This window comes from Dreissena polymorpha, chromosome 16, assembly GCF_020536995.1.
Source record: "Dreissena polymorpha isolate Duluth1 chromosome 16, UMN_Dpol_1.0, whole genome shotgun sequence".
Lineage (NCBI taxonomy): Eukaryota > Metazoa > Mollusca > Bivalvia > Myida > Dreissenidae > Dreissena > Dreissena polymorpha.
In genome coordinates, this window is record NC_068370.1 from 17,087,360 (window position 1) to 17,099,138 (window position 11,779).

Below are 11,779 nucleotides of genomic sequence, written 5' to 3' on the forward strand. Positions count from 1 at the left end.
GAGACCACCGGAAGACGGCGTTGAAGAATTTCAAGTAAAATGTGTTTTCTAAATCTTATATGGATAGACATTATCATTAGAAGCATTATCAGGAGAAACTTTTGGTAAAAATACAAACAAAAACAATAGCAATGAAAGTATTGATAGTAGTAAAAGTAGTAGTAGTAGCAGTAGTAGTAGTAGTAGTAGTAATAGTAGTAGTAGTAATAGTAGTAGTAGTAGTAGTAGTAGTAGTAGTAGTAGTAGTAGTAGTAGTAGTAGTAGTAGTAGTAGTAGTAGTAGTAGTAATGTTAGTAGTAATAGTCGTAGAAGTAGTAATAGTAGTAGTAGTAGTAGTAGTAGTAGTAGTAGTAGTAGTAGTAGTAGTAGTAATAGTAGTAGTAGTAATGTAGTAGTCGTAGTAGTTAGTAGTAGTAGTTAGTAGTAGTGTAGTAGTAGTAGTAGTTAGTAGTAGTAGTAGTAGTAATGTAGTAGTAATAGTAGTAGAAGTAGTAATAGTAGTAGTAGTAGTAATAGTAGTAGTAGTAGTAGTAGTAGTAGTAGTAGTAGTAGTAGTAGTAGTAGTAGTAGTAGTAGTAGTAGAAGTAGTAGTATAGTAGTAGTAGTAGAAGTAGTAGTATAGTAGTAGTAGTAAGTAGTAGTAGTCAGTAGTAGTAGTAGTAGTAGTAGTAGTAGTAGTAGTAGTAGTAGTAGTAGTAGTAGTAGTGTAGTAGTAGTAGTAGTAGGTCGTAGTAGTAGTAGGTAGTAGTAGAAGTAGTAGTTGTAGTAGTAGTAGTTGTAGTAGTAGAAAAAGAAGAAAAAGAAGAAGAAAGTAGCAGTAGTAGTAGTTGTAGTAGTAGTAGCAGTCGTAGTAGTAGTAGTAGTAGTAGTAGTCAGTAGTAGTAGTAGTAGTAGTAGTAGTAGTAGTAGTAGTAGTAGTAGTAGTAGTAGAAGTAGTAGTAGTAGTAGTAATAGTAGTAGCGTAGTAGTAGTAGTAGTAAGTAGTAGTAGTAGTAGAAGTAAGTAGTTCGTAGTAGTAGTAGAAGTAGTAGTAGTAGTAGTCGTAGTAGTCGTAGTACTAGTACTAGTGAGTAGTAGTATTCGTAGTAGTATTCGTAGTAGTAGTAGTAGTAGTAGTAGTAGTAGTAGTAGTAGTAGTAGTAGTAGTAGTAGTAGTAGTAGTAGTAGTAGTAGTAGTAGTAGTTGTTGTAGTAGTAGTAGTAATAGTGGTGGTATTTATAGTTGTACTAGTGAATCCATCCGGCAAGAGCTGAGCATGTACTCACGTGATTCATTTCTTTAAAATATGTCTTATATATGTATAATTGGCTTTATAATTTAAAAGAAGTAGATACAAACTCAAAATTATCTCCTATTAGAATTTTTGGCGTGATATAGTTTGCTATGTTATCTACAGTATAAGATATATCAGTAAAATATTGATTAAAGCATTCAAGATGTGTTTTTCACCAGTAACATTCATATAATTTTTGCGGAGGAAACACGTTCAACCATTGTTATGCGTTAATTTCAGAGTACTGCAATAGAGCTATAACACTTTAGAGTCTTGGCGACCAAGCAATTAAAGTCTTGTAGTAATAGTTCTTTTTTGTTTTACGTTTTTAAATTAGTGCATTTTTGTTATTTTTTTTCCATGTGTTTGTATTCCGAGTCTTTTTTAAGGCCTCCAGAAAGCCCATTTTTGTGTGCTATCAATATTTTTTATAATTGTTTAAGAAACCAGACGGGTATTGGTTACACGTGGATGTGACGCCATCGCGGATTGGGTTGCATGCTTACCAGGGAGCGCTTTATCTCGAAGAGCAGACGAAAAACGATTGGACATTTCTGGTGGGAACTTATTTAACTTACAAGTTATATATCTGTTTTAAAAGGCTAACTACACTTTGAAATGAATGTATCAAGTTAGCTACAACTTTGCGTGCATGAGTAACGAAGCATATATTTTTATTAAAAATTTAATTTATTTATAGTGTATGTCGAGTTCTGAGAAAACTGGGTTTAATGCATGTGCGCAAAGTGTCATCCCAGATTAGCCTGTGCTGTCCGCACAGACTTATCAGGGACTACACTTTCAGCTTTTATGGTATTTTTAGTTTCAAGGAATTCCCTCCTTACCGAAAATCAAGTTTAGACGGAAAGTGTCGTCCCTGATTAGCCTGTGCGAATTGCACAGGCTTATCTGGGATGACACTTTACGCGCATGCATTAGGCCCAGTTTTTTCAGAACGCGACTCGTATATGTATATAAAACAGGTCATGGAAGGCTCCCATAAACACATCCTGAAACGATTCGACGAGTATCCGGAAAAGGCGGAAAGGGCGCGTAAAATGGGATTCTATTATAGGTATTGTTGCAACGATTACACGTTGATTGAATATTTAAAGTTAACACATAAGAAATAAGCACATGTGCACATGTCATGTCCGTAAAAAATTCATTTTCATGGGCGCTGTATTTATGACAATTAAAACAAGACAAGACAAAAAGTTTATTTCGTAAATAAAGGCCACCGGCCCAAAATACAGCATATATAAGTAACAACATATTATTATTTTTGAGTTGTGATTACATCAAGTTTGAACATCAATTTTGTTCTACATCTTTCTTTTTCATTATTTCAGTTATAAAAAAGGCTATGCTTTTTAATTTACTTTCATCAGAAATTTGCATAAGATTGCAAAAATTTAGGAAATTTTGTTCACCATTGTACCATGAAAAGATAAACATTTGCCTTTCTTGGTTGAAACTGGGACATTTAAAAAATACACGAAACTCATCTTCAATACATACATTATTAAAATAGACGGAACAATATGTACATATTTGGTGTTCTCTTGAAATTTCTAAATGCCGACCAGTTTCAATTGCTTATTTATGGCTTGAACAACAGAATCTAGCAACTGACTTTCGAACATAAAATGGTATGTCGATAAACAAATATTTTTCTGGGATTTTTCATAGATTTAAATTGTTTGTAAGTATCACATCTTGATGAATTTCCTATAGTTTCAATCCAGTTCTGTGAATTACAATCAATCAATCTTTGTTTAAATGACATTAAGAATAATTCAACGTTTCCTATCTCTTGACTAATCCAAACATAACCAAATCCATATCGGTACAAAATATTTTTTACAGAATTCACCCAAATAGTTCTTCCGATTTCGTCATGTCGCTTTAACATAATATAACAATTTCTAGGATATCGATCATCTGTCATACTAATCAATTTACACCAATATTTAACGCATTTAACATGATGTTCTATACACAGAGGTAATCTACCACATTCTCCTAGTACAATGCTATCATTTACAGATTTATTTACACCAAGAAAATATTTACAATACTCGATTTGTACTTTTTCGAGAATGTCTGAGAATTCTATTCCATAAATCTCAGAGCCATATGTAAGTATAGGTTTTACCATTGAATCAAACAATTTAAAATATTCAGTGTATGAAAAATATCTAAAGTTACTTTGGTATGATTTAATAGCAATAATAGATTTACGGGCTTGGGCTGCAAGTTTTTCTTTCGCTTTTCTCCATGATTATTTAGGTGTTAAAAGGAGACCCATGTATTTATATACAGATGTGACATTTACGGGATTATTTTTAAAGACCCAATGTTCGTATGATCTTAGCGGACCTCCGTTCCTAAAAACAATGATTTCCGTCTTTTGTAGGTTAATTGTCATACCAGTATTTTCACAAAATTCCGATATAGAGTTTAATTGTGATTGTAGCTCGATCGCAGTATCAGCGCAGCTCGCAACGTCATCGGCAAAAAGAATGCAAATTATATCGGAAATGTCTTCGGTGATAAAAATACCCCTATGAACTTTAGATTTTAGAAAGGTAGACAACTTGTTCATGTATAAATCAAAAATTATTGTACTGGCTACGTCCCCTTGCCTAGTACCGATGTTACAATTGAAGTTTTGCGTGACTTTTTTATCATTTATCCGTACACATCCGCGTAGATTTGAATACATGGATTTTAATACTTGAAAAAGCTTCCCTCTAACACCATTTTTACACATAGTTGTAAATAGTTTATGAATAATCAAACTATCAAATGCTTTTTGAAAATCGACGTAAAGCACATAAAACCTACCACCAGGTTAGCACGTATATTTTTGAACCATGCTTTGAAGAGTAAATAAATTATCAATGGTTGAATATCCCTTGCGAAAACCGGCTTGTGATTCCGCTATTTTATTGTTTAAATCTGCCCATTTGCATATTCTGTTGTATACGATATTGGAGAATATTTTATACATTACATTAATTAAAGATATACCTCTATAATTAGAGGGGTCATCTGTAGCGCCTGACTTATATACCGGCACAATTATACTATCCCGCTAAGTATTTGGGAAAAATCCTGTATTGAGAATCTTATTAAATAAATCGCGAAATAAAGGTGTTATCAGATGCATCGTACTTTTATAAAATTCCACCCCAAGGCCATCGGTCCCTTGCGATTTTCCATCTTTGAGTTTTGAAATACTTTTTATTATTTCTTCGTTAGTGATTTCTGTGTTTAAAATTTGATCTTGATCCTCTTCAGTTTCGTTAACCTCTAGGTTTATATCATTTAGACTTGGTTGATTGTCTTTACAAAGAAGGCTTTTAAAATAATCGTACCATGCTAATGGAGCTATATTACAAGAAACTTTGTTGTTCGTCTTATTACTACCTGTTATTATTTTCCAGAACAATTCTGGTTTTGTACGCGATAAAACCAATTCGTTCCGTTTCGTCGTTTGATACGCTTGTTTTTTGGCAGAGCACATATTGTTAAACCCTCTACGGAGTGATATATAGTATTGAAAGTCCGATATATCATTGCTTAACCGGAATCTTCTTAATGCTGCGTACTTCGTTTGTTTAGCCGCGTTACATTCTCTATCCCACCACGGCTGATTTACTGAACTGGCCTTTTCATTAAGATAGTTTGTTTTATAATTAACCTTCATATCGGATGCAGCGTATTTGAATAAATTTAATATTTTATCGATCGCTTCGTCAATATCCGTGCACGCGATTGATTCCAATATTTGCGAATGTTGAATGTTAAAACTGTTTTCAAATACTGTCAGGAAATCTTGCTTGTGCGCGTCTTTCCATTTATACTTTTCTATTTTTGGATAATCTTCCATACCGTTATTTAAGTAATATTGATTGACGAAGTTAGCACGAATAATTTTCTTTTTGCCTAAAACTATTTTAGAGCTAATAGGCATATGATCAGACTCGTCCCTCATCTCCACGCAAAAATAAGTAATATGAGAAAATAGCTCAGTGGATACAACATGGTAATCAACAACACTAGCGCCATTATATGTAAGACATGTAAAGTTTCCTAAAAAATCATCGTTGCTACGCCCATTTAAAATATGCATACCTTGCGTACAACAAAGTTCAACGAGTGTTTTCCCAAAATTGTTATATCGTTCAGAGTCTTTATTATTACGTGTGCGATCAAAAGGATCCGTGTTAAAATCAGCCTCTGTGTTAAAAATGTTATTCACATTATCATCAGGTATATAATCTAATGAATTTTTTGTGCGTGCGTTTAAATCTCCTGCTAGGTTTATACATGCATCAGCATAAAGTACTCTTAAAGAAGAAATATTGGAGTCAATAATAGTGATACCATTACACGTTGTTAATACACACACAAAATCAGATACCTGGTTCATGAATAAAAAACTAAATTAAAAAATGTCACAAATGACATTTTCATCAAATAGTGGAAATCAAAAGAGAATGGTTTCGAACACCAAATCTTTGAAATGCGCCAAAAAGATCAGATTGTGCGAGGTACTATCAATAATTTATACAAGATTAAGTATATATAAAACATCAATACGGCTTTGCAAATTTATCAGAAACTATAACTGCTTAACGAGCGCTTGAAAGTGGCGAGCAAATATTGAGCGCTGCAATAAGTGTAATGAAGGAAAATGTTCCACCATTAATTAGGCCATAGATCTCGTGAGACCTTGCTATTGTAAGACCTTGTAATTGTCGACCTGGTCCCTACTTGTAGTGCTTTCATGTATCATTAACGCATACTGAATATTATCATATATACGTCCGATTGAGATGTCATGACATCGAGCAACAAAGTGTTTTTGTTATATGTTAACATTTTTGTTAAATTGAGTAGTTACCTTACCTGCAATCAATTAAGACTGGTTAAGTTGAATGGTTAGTAAACTTACGATGAATTAGCTTATGTTCCTTTATATATTATCAAGAGGCAATATAAGTGACGATGCTTTTAAAAAGGATGGATATAAAAGCATCAATTTAAGTTTATCTACATCACCACAATTGTGTATGTGGGTACGAAAAACAATTTCGGTACGAACATTTTGGGTACGAAAAAATTATGCCAACAAATGTGGGTACGAAAACAATAGGGTACGAAAACAAATTGGGCACGAAAAAAATTTGGGTATGAAAAAAATTTGGGTACGAAAAAAATTGGGGTACGAAAAACAATTGGGTACGAAAAAAAAATTGGTACGAACAAAAATGGGTACGAAATTTTGTTTGGGGGTACGGGGACGTAGTACCCGTGGGGAATTTGACCCATTCAACGAAACTAGGCGGTGGGCTACATTCTCGATCAAATCTAAAAATAACTACATTTGGGGTTTTCCCAGCGTCACAGCGTTTGAAGTGCCACCTGACAGTTTCGTGCCTGGCTCCTGTCCCGAACCCTCGATAAATTTGAAAGAGGACGGGAACCAAGCTGCCTTTACCTTTATCAAGGATAATCAGCGAGGTATGCCAATTGAGAAAAGTTAGCTAACTCAACCGGACTGGCTCGGTCTTTTACAAAGGTCGCCATTGTGAAGATTTTTTTTATGGTATGATAACTTAGACGAGCTGCTTCTCTAAAGCAGCATCGTCAAAAATAAACAAAGATATTGTACAATTTGACTAATAAATTGTAAATGTGCTGATTTAACGAATACACTTTATATTTATCAGCGAAGTTAACAATATCCTAAAGCACAGTAAGTTAAAAGATATACATGATTACTTTGATTTTGTTTTAATACAATAATTCACAATTCCTTTCGTTGACAGCACATATAATGTGTGATTAAAATATTTTATTACAACGGAGAAAAATAGGCGTGATGTTATGAGCTGGAAAGAATATTGTCATTTCTCTATTGTCACAGAATTATATTCACAAAATAACAACTGTCCAAAAACCATTGTAATAAGCTCCAATCCCAATAGCAAATACATCAATCAATGACTTTGTTTTAAATTTACTTATTATTTCATAATATCAATTATTTATATTTAAGATCAGTTTTGACATATATGTACAGTAACTGAATAGAACATTAACAATTGAATAACGCCATCTGCTGTTTTGTAATATGACATTAACAATAAATTTTTTGAAAGTTTTGATGGGTATTCACTTGACACGTAAATTTATATATGCGCGATTTTAACAAATTTAAAGTTAAAATGCTACATCATAGTAAAATTGTGTGATATTTTCCTATACATGTTCTGTATACTTTTTTATCTGCGTTCCTAACAGTGATAGGAACTAAAAGAAGGAGTGTATTGTTGATGCTTAACAACGATGTTTATCAATGATCACCTTTTCAGGTTATGTAAGCTCTGAAAAATAAATAAATAAGGTCACCAGAAGCCCTTGGTCATTTGTATACAAACATGATAGATGATTACCTACATAATAGGTCATAGGCTATTAATCTTATACCGAACCAGAAAGATATAAAAGCTGATATAGTTATTTTGTATTTGATTGTAGAATACAGTATGTATTGGTGGAATTAAATCGATAGGTATAATGTTTATAATAGCACATATAAAATAAAGCCAAAATAATCGTTCATGCACTCAGGTACATTACCTTATATGATGACTAAAATACTTTAGCAAAGTAATTTTTAATTTGTATAAAAGTATGTTAAGTAATGTGCATGCGTTGATTAACATTACACACATTGTAAAAAATCTATTTAGAAATATAAGGTTTAACTGTATAACATTGACAATTCATCTAATTCAATACTCTGCAGAAACATTCGTCAACTACAGTTTGTACAAAGAGACAATTAAGTATTGTTCTTTTTTAAATATACTCAAATTATTCCTAGTTCACAGATCCAGCCTTAAACAACATTGTTCATATTAAAAATGAACACGCCCATTTATATTATAGATGTAGGATTTTAAATATCCACTAATGTGTGAAATGTTCACGTATTAGCTTTTCAAGTATACACGAACATGTTAAAATTTAAAAAATAATAAAAACAGTTCGGTTAATAATGATATCACATCCATATACTTAAACATAGACGTTCCTGGAATAATTGTTATAGTGATTATACTATTGTTAAATTAATTTATATTTATAAAACTCTTAATTTTCTCAATGGTCGTTTATTTCTTTAGCTGGCATTGTCCGTTGGTTCCTTAATTCTTTGAAATAAATTTGATTGAATAATGGTAGCGATGTAAGAAGGAAAACTTATTGCAGTTTTGCGCCGGACGACGTGGATTATTTCAAGTCTATGGGCTGTCGACTCACAAGGGTTCCTGTTGGCAAAGGTGGCATGGCCCTTTGGGATTCCAGACTGGTGCATGCTAATGCTCGACCTCTTCCGGTAAAATATCATCATCAAACTAAACAGTTTTATTATGACCATACGATTTCGATTTCGCAAAAAATATAGTTAGTACTTCAACATTCATTTTTTTTTTATGCATTCTACAAATATCTAAAGAAATGCGCGTCGAATCCTGTTGAGGTTTGTTTTTATAAAGGATTTAAATTCTATAAATTTCAGAAGCGCAAACACGCGGGTAGGTGGCGCTATGTGGCTTTCATTTCAATGACACCAGCAATATGGGCCAACGAAGTTGACATAGCAGTACACCAGGAAGCGTATAAAAAGCCGACCCTAACGACACACTGGTCGTCACAAGTAAATGCACTTTGGTCGAAGATTTTGTTTCATCTATTTAATGGAGTGGACAGAATATGTTTTTGATCATTGTAATGCACATGTTTACTCATGTCAATTGATCATGCCAAACAGCAACAAATATACATTTAACTGAATATTTCTGTAGCTTACTACATAATATTTTCAACAAAAATGAAACCATTATCGATGAGGTTGATTATAATATTAATTCGACTTAATGAAAGTACAATGGCATGCGAAGTTGTCAAACTACTTAAAAATTAAATTATTTTTAGGGTGTACGCGTATTGCAAACATCAAAGACTCCATGGATACCGTTTCCTGATACTGTGCCTGATATTGCACGCACGGAAGAAGCTTTACAATTATCGGGAATGGTTCCCTATGACTTTGAGGATGGTAAACCAAACGGAGATTCGTTCACACCTTCTTGGCGCAAACTGGAGGCACCTCTCGCTCCGGAACTAGATCTCGAACGTCACTATGCAAATGGACACATATAAAGCAGACAGCAAGTATAATGATGAAAAAAATACAACGATCATTGAAGGATCGAGTCATAGCAAACATTATATTAAAGCGAGTTTAGTCGTTTACTATTGATCTTGTATTTGTACTATTATTTGGATGCAAATGGTCGTTTTAGTACAATACAAATAACGTCCCTCACACACGTCAGTTTATAACTTGCTAAATTAAGGTGCATTCCAAATATATTAATAATGTTTCGTATACATGTATATAATATTTTTTAAAAGAACATTTATAGAAAAAGTAAATCAATTAATTTCAAACTATACGTTCAATTAATATATTGAATTTTACTTGTACGTTACCGAAATACGCACCCTTGTGCGCTTAAGAAACGTTATCTACTATATAGCGTGTTTTGTATTTCATTTTTAAATACAAATTAAAATTATCACAAAATATAGGGTGGCTAACCTTTTCATAATAATTTTCTTAAGCAGCATGTATATTTCTTACTTTAATTGAATGCGTATGCGGCGCTCTACGATTGTGTGTGATACTTTAAATTTATTTGTGTCAACTACAGCGGTTCATTTAACCCATTTATGCCTAGTGAACTCTCCCATCCTTCTAAATTGGATCAATGTATTTAAAATATTAGGGATGTCTAGTATATTTATTTCTATATTTAGAATATTTCTTACAGAAATTCCTTTAAGCAAACAGCGCAGCATCATGCGGCGTCTAATCTGGGTCTACGCTGTTTCCCAAGGAATTTTTTTCTAGACGCTAGGCATAAATAGGTTAACAGTTAGTATTTATTTCATTAACAAGCTTGAAAACAAAAGCTTATTGTACATTATTGTTTACCTTTCATCCACATTTTGCTGTATGGGTATCTTGATAATAGATTATATGTAAACACGTGTTGCATCGTTTGCCTTTGAATGTCACAACCATTGGATTAGAAATGACACAGGCTATTGACCTATATGAGACCGAATGATGAGCTTTAACACCGATTTCAAGTACAATATTAATTTATTAGATGAACATGCGTATTTAGACTGCCAATTTAGTAGTAGTAATAGTAGACCATAAGTAGAAGTAGTAGAAGTAGTAATAGGTTGTTCTTGTTTTGTTTTACTGTTTCTGTTTAAACAAGAACAGAAAAGATCACATATACATTCACTTTTATATCGATATGTTGTTTGCAACAAACCCAAGATTGCCTTAGTTCGTCGAGAGATGATTTCACATATCCAAGCTTTTGATGACATTTGTTAAGTCTTATCCATGTAATCTACGGGAAGCTCTATCTTTTTCACCCGGTCGATTTGTAAAACTATACTATTAAAAAAAGCACTACTACATTGAACAAAACAAGGGCGCGAGGGCTGGTGATAAAAGAAGCTAACATCAATTATAATAAGGCTAAATAAGGACCTTGTGCAAGTGTATCTACTACTCTATATTTCGGGTCTCTGGTAAACAATAGCACACACGTACCATGGCTCTATACCAACCTTCAGTCTATCATATTAAAGGTTCTGACAATAGTGGACAGGGTACGAACTATATATAATATTATGTCCAAACCTTGACTCTCCTAATAGCTGAGTGTCTAGTATCATATTACGTAAGGACGTTTGTTTCATGTTAAGTGTTTACACTTCAAACCCTTCACATTATGGATTAAACACGGAGTGCCCCATACTATGTACTCAATATATGATTAATAGGTCAAATTGTCGGTGAAATAGTGAGCTAGATGTACAGCAAAATAGTATTCCAGAAGTGTAGCGAAAAGGTATACCAGAAGTGTTGTGAAATTGTATTCCAGAAGTGTGGCGAAATTGTATTCCAGAATTGTAGCGAAATTGTATTCAAGAAGTGCAGCGATATTGTATTCCAGAAGTGTAGCGAAAATCTTAGTTTTTTTTATGATTCTACGTAGCTTTGATGTCATTTTTCATAAGGTTACCATTAACATGTTTCTGATAATTAAAAATCGGCGGGCTATAATTAAAGATCACATCGTAACACGTATTATTAGGGGCAATAAATACGGGTTATTTTTAAACAACGGTCGTTTTACTTATGTATTTTCTGGCATACTTAAGACAAAGTTCTAAAAATTATAGACATAACATGGTGCTTATGAGAAGAAGTCAGTGTCAATCGTTGGATTGTCTTATACATTTTAAATAACACCTTTGTATGAATGTTTATATACCTAACAATAATACTATGTGTATGGTAAAATGGTGCACATTCTGCTGACTTTACAAACC

At 33.0% G+C, this 11,779-nt stretch overlaps 1 protein-coding gene across 4 annotated transcripts in view; it reads left to right on the plus strand.

Annotated features, from left to right (window-relative positions):
• Positions 1-10,412, plus strand: part of LOC127862545 (uncharacterized) — a 12,164-nt gene extending 1,752 nt beyond the window's left edge. For 3 of the 4 annotated variants that reach the window (XM_052401711.1, XM_052401710.1, XM_052401709.1), the window contains exons 3-8: positions 1-34; positions 1,717-1,830; positions 2,257-2,348; positions 8,564-8,690; positions 8,874-9,011; positions 9,290-10,412. The exon at positions 1-34 is cut by the window's left edge and continues 118 nt beyond it. In XM_052401711.1, the coding sequence (XP_052257671.1) occupies positions 1-34; positions 1,717-1,830; positions 2,257-2,348; positions 8,564-8,690; positions 8,874-9,011; positions 9,290-9,517 (733 nt within the window). In that variant the 3' untranslated portion in view covers positions 9,518-10,412. Of the gene's footprint in view, positions 35-1,716; positions 1,831-2,256; positions 2,349-6,686; positions 6,809-8,563; positions 8,691-8,873; positions 9,012-9,289 lie in introns of all 4 variants that reach the window. The other variant, XR_008040673.1, reaches the window with a different exon arrangement.
• Positions 10,413-11,779: the final 1,367 nt, after the last annotated feature.